The 18,105-nt window shown below is 36.2% G+C and overlaps 1 protein-coding gene across 1 annotated transcript in view; it reads right to left on the bottom strand.

The window, feature by feature from the left end:
- LOC145685161 (uncharacterized) overlaps positions 1-18,105 on the bottom strand; it is a 64,556-nt gene that overhangs the window by 11,566 nt on the left and 34,885 nt on the right. Inside the window, exon 4 of the mRNA XM_081757514.1 lies at positions 13,488-13,594. Coding sequence (XP_081613640.1) covers positions 13,488-13,594 — 107 coding nt within the window. The remainder of the gene's footprint in view (positions 1-13,487; positions 13,595-18,105) is intronic.

Below are 18,105 nucleotides of genomic sequence, written 5' to 3' on the forward strand. Positions count from 1 at the left end.
AGACACCAAAACAGAGAGCGATAGTCGCGGCATAGATCCAAAGAATGTTAGACAGCAATATTATCCGAGAAAGTCAAAGCCCATATTCTGCACCAATTGTGATAGTAGCTAAAAAAGATGGCTCCCCGCGCATATGTACAGATTTCAGGGCTCTAAATAGGATATTAAGGCCCAATTATACGCCAGTGCCGCATATAGATGATATATTAGCATTTCTGAATGGTACCAAATACATAAATACGCTCGATATGCAAAATGGTTACAACCAATTATTAATCCGTCCGTGTGATATAGAGAAGACTGCATTCATCTGCAGCCGTGGAAAATTCGAATTTTTGAGACTACCATTCGGCCTAAGCACGGCCCCGGCCCTTTTTCAAAATATGATGAATGTTATATTTGGTGACATCATGTGGAAGTATGTAATTTGTTATTTAGACGATTTGGTTTGTCCTAGTCCTTCTTTCCCTGATTTAATAGAAAGAACGAGAATTATTTTATCTCGACTCCGGGAGGCCAACCTAAAACTCAACCCTAAGAAATGTTACTTTGGTTACGAAGAAGCCTCTGTGCTTGGTCACATCGTCGGTAGACGAGGAATTTGTGTAGATCCCGCAAAAACGGAAGCTATAGCCAAGGTACCATACCCTACAACAGTTAAAGAAATACGTAGTTTTATTGGACTTTGTTCCTTCTACAGAGCTTTTGTTCAAGGGTTTTCTACTATTGCAAAACCACTCATTTCGTTGACTAAAAAGAACGCCAAATTCGAATTTGGAGAAACTGAGAAACAAGCATGGGATACTTTGAAATCTTGTCTTACCTCTGCTCCGGTCCTTGCCCACTTTGATCCGAATCAGGACGCCATAGTTTATTCGGATGCTTGTCGAGACGGAATAGGTGGATATGTCGCACAAATTAAAGAAGATAACCAAGAACACCCAATAGCATATTTTTCGAAATCATTGTCCCCAGCGGAGCTCAACTACTCCACGGTTGAGCTTGAAGCGCTAGGAGTTACCAAGACAATTTTGCATTTCCACTTTCTATTGGCAGACCGTCCCTTTATTGTGCGGACCGATGCGCACGGCATATGTTACCTCAGAAACAATAAGATGCTAAATTCCCGTTTCATGCGTTGGGCAATTCGTTTGCAGCCCTATGAATTTACGATTCAACACGTCAAGGGCCGCAATAACGTGACCGCCGACTTTTTGTCAAGATGTCCGCTAAAGGATGAATTACCCTCCAAATTTGGTCAAGAAGAAGATTGTGCAGAGGTGTGCAACCTAGTGTTATGTCCCAAAATAGATATCACAACAATGCAAAAAGAGGACGATAAAATTAGAGAACTAATACAGAAGAAGAAAGATAACCCCACTGATCGTGCTCTAAAACCCTATGTTGTAGTTGACGATGTGTTATATCGAGTCATGAACAAAGATAAGAAACTAGTGATACCAGAAAAGGCTATTCCCGACATATTACAAGAGGCCCATTCGTCTCCGCTGTGCGGAGGTCATACGGGATTTTCTCGCACTTATTCTAAAGTGAATGAACGTTACTATTTTCCGAACATGGGGAAAATAGTTAAGGAATACGTCCGCTCTTGTGACGAATGTCAGAGGGTGAACATCCCTAGAGAAAAGAAACAAGGTTTTCTTCATCCCTTACCTGTAAAAGAGGAATTATTTTCCCGCTGGAGTTTGGATATTTTTGGCCCGCTACATAGTAGCGCAGGCTACAGCTATATCCTGGTTATGATAGAATATCTCAGCCATTTCGCAATATTAGTACCGCTACGAAATATTAAAGCCCCGACAGTGGCTAGGGCCATGTTGGACGAGTTAATCACGCGTTTTGGCCCCCCTAAAGAGGTACTGACGGATAGAGGAAGTAATTTTTTATCAACGATAATGGCCGAACTGAATGACTTATTTGACATTAAGCATGTTCGAACCGCAGCATTTAAACCGTCAACGAACGGACTGTGTGAACAATTCAACTCTGTCATTGCAAGTTTCCTTACTAAGTATACGGCTAAACAGCCTACTAAGTGGGCGGAATATGTCCGCTTGTGTGCATATGCTTATAATATATCAACCTCCCCTATTAGGAAATATTCCCCATATGAGATTGTTTTTGGTCAAAAGGCCAGATTTCCCACTCAGTTGGACACCCCGTATCAATTCACGAAAATACAGGAACATCAGAAACAACTAAAGTTAATCCGTAAACTAGCCCAGAAGGCTATGACACATGCACAGCAGCAGACTAAGTTACGCGTTGATCGCACTAGACAACCTATTAAATTAAAGGTTGGTGACTTAGTATTGTGTAGAGATTATTTACCTAAGAAGGATATTTCTCCAAAATTGACACCCAAGTATATGGGACCGTATTACCTAAGGAGTATTTCTCCCACAAATGCTTGTAAAATCGAATTAGTAGCAAACCCTAACCACACTCAGATTGTAACTATTGAAAGATTGAAGAAGTATTACCCCCGAGACAACTTACGCGAGCCGGAAGATTCTAGCGACAGTGAGGACGATGAATGTTAAGCGTAATATATGGGTCGCTCATGAGACCTGGTCGCCTCAATTGAGACGGATTTAAAAAAAAAAAGGGAAAAACTTGGCGTATATTCATTAGTGAGTGTGTCGAATCTCTCATACATCACATAGACCACTCAAAAGTGGAGTACCTGTAGTGATGCAAGACCTCTGGTATACCGGAACACGTGCATACAGGGCTATAGATAGAGCCTGAAAAGAATACATTGTGAAATTAAAAACAAACAAAAAGTTATAATATACTCTTCATCAACTTAAAAACAATAAGTTACTTCCTGGAATCCATTCTCCTCTCCATTCGATGCGGCATTAAACACCCATGGCCTACTATGGAAATAGGCAGTCATCCTAGTGGGCGGCGCTAATACGTGGTCTGAGGAGCAAATAAGTCATTTTTAAAATTAGGGCCCTACCACATCTACCAAACCTTCCATAACTACACTACCAAGGAAAAGTTTGACGCGTCACAGAAAAGTTATGTCGGATTAATACCAAAATAAATGTTTTGCCAACATATTGGGATGAATAATTTTTTTTTTTTGTTCTTTGTGTGAATGTGCCCGGGCACGAATGAGTTACCCTTCTTCTTCTCCTATAGGACTCCCAATATGCTGCCAAACACAGAGAACCTAAAAGGAAAATAAATGTTGACATAGCCGAAAAGTAAAATATTATTAGTAGCTACTAACATTAATACGTACAGGTATAACGCCTTGAATATGTAACTCCGACTTTAGCATACGTCGTTGCAGATGCAAACTCTTCAGTCACGGTCCAGGATTCCATCCGTTGCCGCCGCCTGATTATTTCATTTCTCTCTTACGAGAAATCCGCCGCTCTCCCTCTTCGTGTCTAGGAAAGCATTAACCTGGAAATTAAAGCAGAGTCCATATTGCCCGCTCTGGGTTGTTCCGCGACAAACTTATGCCTACTTAGGATACACGCATGCTTACGGGACGTTTTTCCTGTGACCCAGGATATCTGCCTGTTTTAAAAAAAAAAAAGAGAGAGAGAAAAGGGAAAGCTGGAATTCCCCCCACCAGATATTTACATAGGTTACTCCACACAATGCCTACCCCATTTGTTTCTTCTTGAGCAATTATTATTTTTATTTTATTTTTTTTCCGCGTAGTTCGGGCGGGAAGCATATTGGCAAGACAATTTAAAAATAAAATAAAATAAAATAAAACTATACTACAATACAATTAAGTAGAAAACGAAATATGGAGAAATACGCCTTAGTCTCTGACATGTTTTCTGCTGCTGCTGCTCCATGGATATGAGTGAAATTTTTCTGCGACCCCTTTTGGGTGACCACAATTGACCTTATGCTGCTGTAAAACTGACCAATCTCTTAGTGATGGCCAATCTATTGGCAAATTACGGCAATGTACTAGCCTACTGGGTATATTGTACATAATACATTTACAATTATATATGTATATGTATTGGCTATTCATTTAAAAAAAATGTAAATGGCTACCTGTGTACTATACTTCACTACATTTAGTTAGTAAGATTACATTACCTTTAGTTATATTCATGTTGGATTAAGATCAAGTGTTAACAGTGATGCTCATTTTAGAATAATATTTTCAGTTATGTTTATCAAATTACTAGATAGTATCATATGGTATCATTATTTCATTGTGGCAAGCTAAACTTAAGTTAGTGTTAAGGCTACCATATGTATTTCGTACGAATATTGGGGGTAAATCGAGCCCCCTCCATTTTTTTTCTGTCCTCCCACCATTGGGTAATGGGCTAGAAACCGCTCATTGTAACTAACCTGATTATATTACTATCACCATGTTATGTAAAGTCACGGTTACAAAAAGGACATCATTGTGGGCTATAGTAACATTCAAGATGTTGTCCTACCACTACACCACTATACCCGTGTTTTTCAATCACCCTTGTGTAACTGCCTTCATACAAGTTAAAATCTTCGCTTGGTTCGATTAAAAGGCACATAATGCTGAGAATACAACGCAGAGTGGTAGTAAGTCACGCTATCACCGGTACAGTAGAATAATAATAATAATAATAATAATAATAATAATAATAATAATAATAATAAAACATTGGAAGCGAATCAGTACGTGTACATCATTTCATAATTAGGTTCGATACTCGAATAATAGAGATTTCCATAAATCAAGGGACACATATTAAGGATATACGAGCTCTGTCAACTTGTTTTAAATAAATTTGGTGTAAACTAACTTAAATTTATTCAGAATTACCCTTATGGTTATGTCCGTCAAAAGATTTAAAACTACCAGTCAGGAGACTTTCAAAATTCGGTGGCCCCCTTCATAAGCGGCCCTGTCTAATAGGTGGAAAAAGCACTGCCTCACAACAACGCATGGCGCACACGAACTTTAGGATATAAATATAAAAAACGTGATGGTAGTTATCACTTTGAATGAAATAAATTGTGAAAATAAACAAACAAAAGTGTACTCTTTATAACTTAAAAGTTAATCGAATAGCATTTTGTTTGATGCAACTTCTTAAAATGTTCACGGATACTTTCTCAACACTTGTCTTTCATTCTGCCTTAAAACTAAAACAAATCACCTCTTATCGGGTGACGGAAGTGAGTCCAGCTGTTAACAAGGACTCAGGATGTTGTTGCGTGTAGCTTCTATACACACCAACATTTCTAACGGGAAAATAGATAAGTAAGAAACTAGGGGAATGACGTCACAACGAAATGAATACTAATAATAAGGTTGCCTCATAAATCATTACGATTGGGATAAGCCATAGTCTCAGATAAACAATTGACTCTTAGCGATTCCTGGTTCGAGCCCCTACGGGATCCCTTCTTTAATTATCGCTCCTCACGAGCGCAAGTTTGTACTTGAATTGGTTATGTAAAAGTAGGCTAGAATCAATTACTTTCAATAGACATTTAGTGGATCACATATCCTCACTACCTACACTAGAGGTCCTGAGTTCGAGCCCCGACATATTCCAGTCAAAATTAATATCGTTGCAAAAATGGTCTCAATTACCGGAGGTGATTGGCAGTTACGAAATTGTATCTCACGTTGAAAGGAAACAGATCAGTCGGAGATCGAGTCCCGACTCACGCACTTTTTGTATGAGTGACATACACTAAACAACGTTTTTGTTTTCCTTAGGGAAACACTTACTATATTCACAGGTAATGCAAACTGCACTTCGTATAATCACTGCTACAATGTAACGTCGGTCACTTGCTTTCATTATGATTCAGTAGTAATAAAAATCGGTATGGGATGCTCCCCGGATATGAACTGTGATTTCATTGCACTCGAGTTAGCACTCAACTAAGTTAACACTCACTAGTAAAACCAATTGGTAGCTTGATGTGAAGAAATTAAAAAACGCATGTTTCAAAAATAACACACTAACAAGTCAAGGAGATAGTACTTACCCTGTAACAAGAAAACCTCCCCTTAGTGTCTTTGGAGACGTACGTCTTCTCTTCTCCTTCCTTTGTGTTTTCCGAGCAACAGATGGTACGTATACTCCAACAAGCTGAAAAATATGAACCACAAAGTTAAGATCTTATTTAAACTCGTTGATTATCATACTCAATAAAAACAATAATTAGCCTCCTACTTAATATTTCAAAATTAAATAAGATAGCTCTCCTTCAAAACCCAGTCACGCCTTAACTACCAAAGTTCGTCAAATTCGATTAATAAGTAGCTGGGACACTACACTCAACTTCAGGTTCCCACGTCCAGCCTATAATGCTATGTGTGTGTGGGAGAATTTTTTTTTCGTTTCAGGTTTTTCCTTACAGAAGCCGAAGTAGCAGAACCGGCCCAGGTAAAAAGCAGTGACAGGACCTACGCTTTGGAAATAACTGAGTATCCATTTTCTTTTTTATATTTTTGTTAAAAGATAGTTATTTTTAATCACTTGAATATCGATTTCCTTCAAAACAAAAAAAAAAGGAATTTGACATTTTTCTTTATTATTCTTACTAAACTACTTACAAAGGGTTGCAAATATAATGAACAAATCACAATGTGCACAAGATAAGACTGCCTCCTCTGAGGGCCTCAATTGTCAATAATTAACGTTATAGAGCTCAAAACCCTACAATATTATTTCAAGAAATCTGTAACAATTGAGACAACACATTATCAAAGATTTAGCGAGACACTACAATTGAAAAAAAAAATATATATATATGCACGTTAACTGAGCATTTATCAAGTGATAGATTGCCCTATTGTGAGATACGTCTTGTCTTGAACACTATGAGTACATAAGGTGTAATAAAGTGTAAACCTAGAAATGCAGTTCAATTATGAAATCCTGCATGCTTAAGTTATATCCGTTTTTCTTGAGTGTGTTTTAGTTCAATTAGTTGCCAGAAACTTATATCAGTCTGCTTTAGATAAGTTACAATTTTTGTTTTTAATTAAATTCATTAACAAATTTTGATGATACTTTGCAAATAGCATATTTGCAATGGTATAATTAAATTTAATTAAATCTTGTTGAATCTCAACTCTGTTTAATAGTTCTGGGGTTTCCGAAGTAACCTAGATTCAAAACTCACAATCTTTGTTATAGTTAATTAAAAAAAAAAGAAATAAAGAAAAGGTAGATAATATTAACATTCCAAGGTATAAAAGATTGTATACAATAGACTTCTTGTACTCATGCATGAAAATCTGAACGACTGACCACTTCTTGTCTTCTAAATTAGAAAAACAATGCAAATATACTTATCTGACAATGCTGAGATGTCACTGGTCTGAAGCTGGCTTCTGTAACAGTATACTAGATGAAATCTCTCAGTTGCGATGCAAAACCCCCTTTTTCCCCTCTCTCCCTCCAAACATTCGTCAGCTGAGCTGATAATTTACCAAGCCACTTGTCAGTATACCAAGCTGTATAATTAGTTCACTTCCGCCACGCTGGCTAAATTCAAACTTCCTTTTAATACTCTAGTTCTCAACCTGACTACAGCTGAAACAAAAGATACGGCAAATGTATGTCAATATGGCCATTACGTCCTGACGTGTCATAACACACTAGGTATTGACCCATCTTGTAAAGTACCTTGGATTTACTCACCATATGATTCATCACCCATTAATCATAACAGTAAGTGGAAAGAATATTTAACAATGCAGTTTCCTCCATCATTATCATTCCACTCACAACGAAACAAGCCGAGTTAGGTACATCAATCTATTTGAGAAGAACTTGTCTTACCGTGACATTGTTCGATCTTCATCCACAGTCACAGCTTGAACACAAGAGGCATCCTAACAATAATGTGTGGTCAGCGCACATACAATCAATTCTAGGCTTCTGGTTTATTTGTTCAATGATACAAAATTGATTCTTGTGATATTACTACAATCACATACAATATTTAAACAGGTTTCTATGCCTAGATGCTGACGATGTGTGGTCAGCACATTCAGGACATCTGGAGGAAAAACATTCTGTATTCGAATCTCATCTTCGAATAGCCTCATTTTTGGGTAACCCCTGCAGGTTCCATTGATTACTATATCTTTCTTAGATTTGATGTGTGGTCAGCCCCGTTGAAAAAATATATATAATGAACAATTACAAAAGGGATTCGGTGGACTTCCTATGTGAACAAGTACTTCGCATAAGACAAAGATATTATGTAACGCATTAATGATTATGTAGTCTAATAGTCTCTCTGATTGCAGAGCCATATCCATTGCCTACCCAGTGTGATGTCTAGAGTAAGGCCCCCCCCCTGGTATCTGGAGGTACCCAAGGATCCAGATTGCAACCTGTCAGCCCCCTCCAGGGCTGATCCAGAGGGATGATATGGTAATCGATTACTGTTATTGATCGATCCATCACTGTTTAGAAATGGGCAACAGTGATCTAAAATCTGAATTTCCATCCGGATCCAGAACTTTCTTTGTGCTACAAACTTTTATAAAATCCTGCAGTGACAAGAAAATCTCGTTTATCTATGGACAGACTTCCATTGACTTACCTCAGTTCATTGCTTACAGGTGAAAAACTCTTCTCGTATCAGTACAAACAGAAAATTTGGACAAGTGATAAGACTCAAAATAAAAGGAATAAAAACTCCTTTCAAATCAGCGTTGTGAAAAATCATAAGAAGATTGTAAACATTTTTCAATATATGCATAAATGACTTTAAATATTTCTCAATATATGAAACAACTCAATTTCATTGTAATATCCACGATCTAACGGACCAATAACAAAAAAAACCATGGACAGTCATAGTCTAAATGTAAAAAAATTGAATTTCTATTATTTGGTCAAGTAAAAGCACAAGTTTGTTTTTAAACATGTAACGAAGCCTATAAGTGAGTATAGTAATCGAGTTTACACATTTTCATTCTACCATGTTAAAAACCGTAAGTTTTGGAACCCTCTGTATAGCTATCTTTTGGCCAACACCGAAGCGAAAAAGACAAGGAAATAATTTATTAAATTCTCCATTGCACATTGTATTTAACTGTGCTCAACAACAGTTCACCGTGACGCCATCATATAGAATTATTCTCCGCATAACTAACTCCCTTACACTAGGCATTTAAGATTTAAAAACAGAAAAGTTCACCACAACGGAAACCGAAGCCTGTTATCAGTCAAGGCTAGTAGAATTAAAAGAAAGAACGGAACATACTTCCGGTGTGTTTTAAAAACATATCAACTATAGCTTATGTTGTGGTTAACTTTTGCGTTTAAAATCTATCCTATAAATCAACAAGATCCACTAACACGATGAAACATGATGTAACTTGACTTCGTAAAATTCCCTTTGTAACCGCAAAGAAATCCCTTTATTTATTAAAAAAAAATAAATTAAATAAAGAAGACATAACATACGTTCATACTATTATTAAAGTAATAAGAATAGGAATACTAACGATACTAACCTATAACCCCCACTGACATTCCCCTCTAATTATAAGGAATCGATATGAAATCCCCTGCAAGAAACCTGTCTTTTGGTATAGCAAATGTAACTGCATCCCTGATTATTAGATTTTGTATCTGATACTACCATAGGCCATTAGGGCATAAACTAACACACTAACCATAGGGTCAGTATTTTAACCATTCAGACTCCCCCCTTTGCTAACACAACCTCTCATGGATTCATGAAAAGAAGTCTAGAGTTGTTATATGTAATCCTTAGGTGTGCTAAAATGCGCTAATCGATTGTAATGTCTGTACGTTATCAGTATACGTAAATATCATTGTGTCTAGCGTAATGCATACCACACAGGATGAGAGAAACCAAATCGAGGTCAAAATAGCAATCAGGCTGAGTAGAAGTTTAGAAAAACACATGTACATACTATGATTACCCTGTATAGAACAGAGCTATACAGTAAGTTTGAAATATATTACATTTTTCTTGCATTATCAATACAAAGAGCAATAACTAATAATGTGAGATGCATTTTTAATAACAATAGGATGAGTTTAATATAAAATGCGTATAGACGCATTTCTAACATTTATTAAGCATTCAGCAACTGTTGTAATCGCTAGTTGTTAATTACTCAAGTTATTTTACATAGGCGATTTAATCATTTAGTATGCAATCGCTTCTATGTTACAAGTAAATATATTACCAAATATATTACCAAATATGTAATGGAGTATTCAAATATCTTCAAAGGTTTACTCAAGGGAGTACTCCAATACTTTCAATACATTACAGGTTATAAAATCTTCATTTGATTCTGGAAAGTAGAGTATAGCCTATGATTGATAAAGTATAACTGGTATATAGAAACAACGTAAGAAATGTTGTTCACAAACTGTAAAGCACAACCCCGCATTAATTAAAAAAAAAAAAAAATTCAGGCAACACAATTGAATATACTAGTCTACATAATTACATGTTATCCCATTTGGCTTATACTATAAACAATGAGAACTACTCTTGTAATTTTATCGTTCATCACAGTCAAACTTTAAAGCGCTTCACGCTATTTTTTTTATTTGAGTGTATATAATGTCAAAAATTCTTTCATTTCTAGTTGAATAAACTTAATAGCCTGCGACAAGCACAATTAACACGTATAACTATACTTGTACTCAGTACCGTAAATACAATGGTAATTAGCAAATTATTGGATTCACAAAATCTTACTTTTCTTTATACTACTAGAAGTTGTACTCATAATCGGTTCGAAGTCATGCTTAATAACATGGTTAGGAATTGGTAAAAAAAAAAAAAAAAAAAAAAACAATAAAAAAAATACTATTGTGAGTTCATGCAAAACCTGTTGGTAGATATAAGCTAGAAGGAATCCATGGTTGTAAGGTTTCATCCTACAGAGTTTTAATCTAAGAGTTTGTTAATGGAATTGAGTAACATTTATACGTACTATAGTCAGTTATGACACATGAAATCTTACAATCACGCTCTCTTGCAGTTAGTCGTGCATAATCTCCAAATCCCTCAAGAAAGTTTGTTTTTTTTTAGTTTCCTAGCGCCTGACGTAAGGCCAGTTCTATATTAACCCTTTAACTCCCAGCAACTTGCCTTGGACAACCGTTGTTGTAAATGAATATAGATGCTAGAAAGACAACTTTCGACATTTTTTTTGTTTATTTTTTTTTTACCGAGGTCGGCGGATAACTGTTACACAGTTGTGCCTCGAAGTCCTAGGCCGGACTCCAAATTATAGGGCGAGACGCCCGCGCGTTTCAAATTGTGTTTGCAGTAAGGGAAAGAGAAATAGGGAGAACGGAGTCAGGTGAGGTCCAGATTGAATTATCAACCTGATGCCTCATTGACACCAAACCACACGCATGGAATAGTGGTATGACCCTGGCTTTGATTTTACTCAGGTCACAGAGCCGGGTCCTAGATGTAATATTTAGGAAATACCACGCAAGTGATAAAGACATGCAACCTATTATGTAGTTAGAGTTAGGTGTAAAAAACTTAAAAATAAATGTAAAATAGGAATTTCAATTCCGGCGTGATAGAGAAAAATCATAGAAAAAACCTAGAAGTCTTAACCACTATTGAGCATGCGCGTGAAGAAGTCTCTCCCATGCTCGATGAGGCTCGTGACGTCGCCTTCGAGCTACGTCAGAACTGGCAGAAATGCGTGGGACGTAACGTCTTTATAAGCGAGGCCTGCTCGCCGCTCCGGTTGATTCTGAAGTCGACGATCATCGAGTGTGTGTGCTCCCTAGCTCCGGACGCTTAGTATAACAACAGGTATGTGATTAATTTTTTCTAAGTTCCCCCTTCAACTAGAGATGATCACTTTGAGATTTGTAGTAGCACTTTGAGAATGTTTAATAACGAATACGAAGTCCCTTCAATCTGAGACCCAAATTCCCCCTTCGAGACTTAATAGTTTTCCCTTCGGGCCAATGCAAGTTGCGATGCACGAAGTTCATGTTTCACTATTTTCAATAAATCGCGGTTTAGCATAAATCCTTCTAGCACCCATTGAGTATTATAGGGGTTGTGCTCCCACTTAAGTAATGTAGTCTAACTTCCAAGTTGTCATTCCAAGTAACCGATTTTGTAAAATTCATCTGTATTTTTATTTTTATTTTTTTCTTAATAAATAGTCAAATGTAACGGTCTCTTTGATTTAGTCAAGCTAAACCCACCTAATTAGATTCAACTCACAGTCTTCATGTGTTACCTGGGTTTCGATTCCTAGTACCAAGCTCTACCACTGATAGTGCACCTTCCCATCATCTTCGAACCAGTAAGCCGAAGACGTTTTTCGAGACCGAGGCTAATAGGGAGTTGGACTCCGAACCAACTTTGTAATACTGGGTGGAGAGTGAAGAAGTGATCTCAATTACGATTTCACAAAAGAAAGTGTACACAATTGCTACGCCAATCTCAGAACAACAAAACATCACATATATAACAATACAGTAAAGTATTTGAATTAAACTGTGAGTGTTTGTATTATTTGAACGAGTGTCAGTTTTCATGAAAATGCCCCGCACCTGTATTGTTGTAAAGGTAGGGAAAATTTCGGCATTGCGGTAGAAGGGATAATATTATTTTCACAGTTCGGCTCGCTTCGATCATGACGACATTTGCAGAAAACATTCCCAATATTGACAGGTTACTTTTCAAATATAAATTTTAATTTTAGTATTGCAGTGTTGCCAGCAAAAAAATAAAAAATCGGATTTTCCTCTAAAAAAAGGGATTATTTCGGATATATGGGTATGTAATATCCCAACGGCACCGGTTACCGGAATAATTGTTAAATTTTCAGAAAGTACCGTCATCGACGAATAGAAAGAGGTATAACACATTCCGCAACGATAAATAGGGACGTAATTATACGTTCCTGAGTAAAACCTAACAAAATAAATGTGAAAAACATGAAATTTAAAGGTAAATTCCACATTTACTGGCAACCCTCAGCTACCAGCTAATTTTAAGTGTGATATTCGTGTTCAGCGCCTCGAACTCTATAAAGATTGGCTACTTTCGTTTCTGTAAAAAATCCACTGTAGACCAGTGTTATGGAAGAAAAGAAAAACTATAACCTCATTTGTTTGATGAATGAAAGTGAACTTCAATTGAGACAATTCACTTAAAATTATAAGTTTAAAGATGCATTGGATTAGGAGTTAAGTGCCTGAACTATACTTGAGAAGTGCTCGTTTTCAACACTAGCTTTACCAACGAAGTACATAAATTAATGTACTATAAAATCTAGAATACAAAACATAAAAAATGTTTATAGTGATGATTGAATTGAGTAAAATTTGCTGTATTACTCGGATAATTATTGATGTAGTCTACAACATGTTAGACTAGATAATTTTTGATGTAGTAATTATCTACAATTTTACCTCTCAGAGAATATGTAATGTATACTTGAAGAAAAAATCAGGAGATATTAGACGTACCTATGATTTCTAGAGTTCCAAAGAGAACATCTCGTGTGAATCCGTATGCCGGAAAGGCAAACATTGCGTAGAAAAGCCCATGCATCTCTTTATATCTGCCTCCATATCTACAAGCACAAAAGCAACCTTGCTTTTATTTTTATATCACTTTTGAATATTAAAGTAGGTAAATGGTATCTTAAAAGTGAACTATTGTGTACTAGCAATTTACAAAACTAGCATCTAGTATTATAGTTCGATATTTATTATTAGCACTTTAAATACGTATAGTTCAATTTCATGAAGTTGACTGTCTGCTAAACATTATGCTATGTTTGTACCTAAACACGGTAAAAGAAATATGAGCATAAAAGTACACATAGTAATATTTAATTCTACAAAAGAACAGGTGATAACATGAAGTAAGATGTATCTGGAAAATCACTAACAACCTTTGTCTTCAACAATAACTTGTTTGAAACTATAGGCAGGCTATAACTTCCACGATAGTCAGAGGGTTGTGAACTAAGGGATTTGCACAATACATAGGTTAACTCTACAGTTCGTAGTCACCATCCTCGAAAATTCGTACTTAAGTAATTGGCAGATGATAATTGCCCGATGCAATGATCGGAGAATAGTGGGATGTTTTAGAATTACGAACCAAGCCGAATTATCTTGGGACACATAACTTTAATAACATGTAGTCATAAGATTTTCTGAAACAAACTGTTGCTCCTACGAATGTACCCGAGCTGATATTTCGAATGGCTACAAAACACAAACTTCAGCTGATGTAGCTGTAATTCTAGTTGTTCAGAAGTGGGTTTATATGATGAAAGCATATGATGACGTTGAGCTTTAAAGTATGTTAAAGAAACTGTTTTCTTCTCACTACAACACTACTGTATTATGAAGAGACAACATAGAATCATATAATCTTCCCATGATACTATCTGGGATGTATATTAGTCTTGTGGATTCCATCATTCCACTGCACATCGTTCTTCAACCTGATGAAGATATCAGACCATTCCCACACGAAATGTATCTGATTTGTACGAAATACTGTATGATTTTTAACTATCCATATATCAGCATTCACTGTTTTGTGGGCTTCCTATGCATGACGCACCTTAGAAGGATTTATTGCTGTTCTTCAACTAGTTAAACAATCTAGAGTTTTACTGTGGCTAATTTAAGGTTTCCTTATAGTATATCAGTCATATTTTACCCAACACTTGCATAAGTTTAAGTATAAACTTGCAAAAGATATATAGATCCGTATAACACAGTCTGGATTCCCCACTTTTAATCTCATTTTGCTGCGAATTTTCTAAACAGAAGACTGCTTGGATCACTCTAACATGTTCCATTACAGTTTTAGGTACGTGTGAACACGAGACAAGTAACCAATCCAATCAATTGCTGAAGGCAGGTCTGTGTTCTCCTTATACTATTTCACGTTATACTGTTTTTTCGAAAAACACATTTGGGGGGAAAGAGACTTCTTTGGTGGGTTAAATGAAGAGAAGTGGTATTCGAAGAAGACAATGAATTTCCTTTTTGGCCAAAGTTTCGGCCTTATGTTTGTCCGTTGATATGCAGATGTTTGGGAAAATCTTACATGTTTCCACTTGCTGTCCATGATCCACATGTAGACATTCTGTAATGGGGTAATAAGCTACATATTCTGCTTCCTCCGGTTTTCAATAAGAGAAGTATGATTAATGCGTCGTAAGAACGGCTTTGTTAAAAATACCCATCAACTTTTTCTTAACTTTTTATGGGCTCCATCTTTCAGCAGGATAACAAATGCCACAAATTGGACCCAGAGTATTATATTCGACCTATTTATATTACTGTATTTTTATTTGCTATATCATAAAATATAGGGCTTATGTATATGGCGAGAAGTGATGCGATTGCTAGTCGGGTTCCAAAAACAGCCATTACCTAGTAGTACCATCTTATACCACAGACAGACATTCAACATTTATATGTCAGGCTAAATATCTGGACAAATTTTGTGACCGCTATTATTAACATCTCTTTACCTACCTACATATATGGTAGATATATTCTCTAGTTCGGATGATTCCGAACTCTCCATGTGATAATGACCTTCTCATCTTAACATACTTCCTCATTGCTAGGACATATTAACGTTTGCAGTTCAATGATTGAAATCGTATATTTTCATCGAAAATTATTTTCGAGTCTAAAGTATTTTACATTAAATAGAATGCTTTAGGAATGTGATTTCAGGGTACAAAATTTAAATTTCCTTCCGGAATACTCCGACACACTATTACTTTTCCTTATGTACCATCATGATACATATATTTTTTTGACACGGAAATATCACAAGGCGCCAATAAATTACCGATCAGCCAATAGTATCTCCCTCATCAATTTATCATATCTGAAAGCTAAGCTCGGCGCGTTTACAAAAGATACACTTTAGCATTTGGACAAAAATTGATACAATACTCAATATCACGAAGCGGAACTATATCGCTGTAAGTCCAAAGATTGTACAAGACATATCCAACAAAACGGTAATGTATACATAATGTAAAATTGTCACAGTGTAACGGAAAAACAGAGAGGAAAAAAAATAAGTAACATCGATGAACGACATAGAAAAAGAGGACAACATAACATTTGGGGAGATCCAGAATTATCAATCATGTAAATATGGGAGTGACTAACAGTCAGGGAAAGAGAGCTTTCTGTACACAGCACAAATCACTCTGAGCAGAAAGGCAACCAGTCACGTTACCGAAGCACAAAGATTACCGCTTCTCAACAATCAGTACATGTCACACGAATAAGTGAGGACTATCAAACCACAATGAAGGTGTAGTCGATGTTATCAACCACACACAAAACTACGTATATTGTGTTGAATACAATGTATCAAAATTCCGTAACCAGCAATACAACAGTACCGTATATCATTATTTGAAGAACGTTTGTGGTTACAACTTTCAATCGAATATCAGCACGTGCAATATGAACACTTGGGGTCAAGAAAAGTGTCCTGGGGCATATTCAAAGGCATTTCATTGTAAGCTCCATGCACATATACAAGCATATAACATGATTCATTGCTCCATATTTTGTGTCGTTCAGAAAAAGCATGTGTCTGAATCACGTACAGCGTCAGAAAATTATTTTTTCTTGCATTCGAAGGACTTTTTCCTGCAAGTAACATGCCCCTCTAAAAAGAGATATTGTATTACTCGTGGTTTTCACCCATAAAGCGACCTTCGGAATGATTTTACTCATTTCCACAGTACCCATTGTAACATTAACATCTTAAACAAAGAATAGTTCAATTAATCTGTAGTGAAAGATGGTACAACTGTATAGTAGCTAGTGCACTTCTAAAGGACCATCTAAAAATGTTTTCGTGTTGTCAGCTGTGTATTCGAAACTTGCGTGTCAGTATTTTCTTTTCATTATTCACAGGTCTATGTAGCATTCAAGTTTCTGGCGCGCTGTCTTTGTAAGCTTGCTCCCAATCTGATCTGTACCATTTTATCTATTATTGTTACCGGCTTCGATGATTCACGTTTATATCCAATCCTACTCCTGTCACTGTACACCGTAGTGACATTAGCAGCATTATTATCGTAATTCAATATCGTTAAGTTTATCTGTCAGCAGTTGACAATAGTGACTATTAGGTTCTTTTGACTTAATGTTTTTATTGGTCACGTGTCACGTAATGCTTGTTCGAGAGTGATAACTTCAATCCTCGGCAAAATGAGTGATACCCTCGTTCTGCCTCAGGGTACTTTTTTGCGGTGTTTCTTGAACTCACTCTTTGTACGCCTTTTGGAGGCTCCTCTTGGTACATTAACCCTGTCTATTGATGTCATAATATCTTGTATTGCCCTTTTTCTGTTTTTATGTGTCTATTACTTTTTTTCCGTTTGCAGTTCCACACATTTCTGTTGGAATCCCTGTTGCACTACAGGTTCTTCCCTAGTGTCTGTACTGCTTTGTATTTGATGGATATGAATTTCTGTATAGCCTTTTTATACGACAGAGGTATATTTATTTGAATGTTCAGGATATTTTTTTTTACATAATTACCTATGTTCATAATATTAAAACGTAATGTATTAGCGTAATTATGAGTTTAATTTACTTTCTTAGAATGAAATGCTCGAAGTAGTATTCGATATTTATAAGTGTAGGTGCATATTTCTCATAAAGTGTATAAATTAGGAGCTCATTTTTAATCATATTATCAGTGATAACTACGATTTTATATTACTTTAATAACTTAATAAAATCAGTTGTGAACACAAGTTATTTGATGAGTTTGAAAACCTTAAACGGTCACCAATACTAAAAGGAGAAATTTATTATGTACACTATTTAAAATAAGAAACTTGTCTATTTTTATATCTTTCAGGTTTCAATGAACTGAAAGGCATTCATTATCTCTTCGGTGTAACTCTATAGATGCACTTCCTATATTCGTCTAAACTTGAAGCGTGCTTAGAATGGCGCTTATGGTGTTTTTAATCCACCTTCATAATTAATGAAGTAGTTACGGAAGTACAGGAACATAAATATTAACTACTATTTATAGGGGGACGCATCTATAATCTAAATATTG

The sequence above is a fragment of the Thermobia domestica genome, chromosome 5 (assembly GCF_964235325.1).
Source record: "Thermobia domestica chromosome 5, izTheDome1.hap1.1, whole genome shotgun sequence".
NCBI classification, from domain to species: domain Eukaryota; kingdom Metazoa; phylum Arthropoda; class Insecta; order Zygentoma; family Lepismatidae; genus Thermobia; species Thermobia domestica.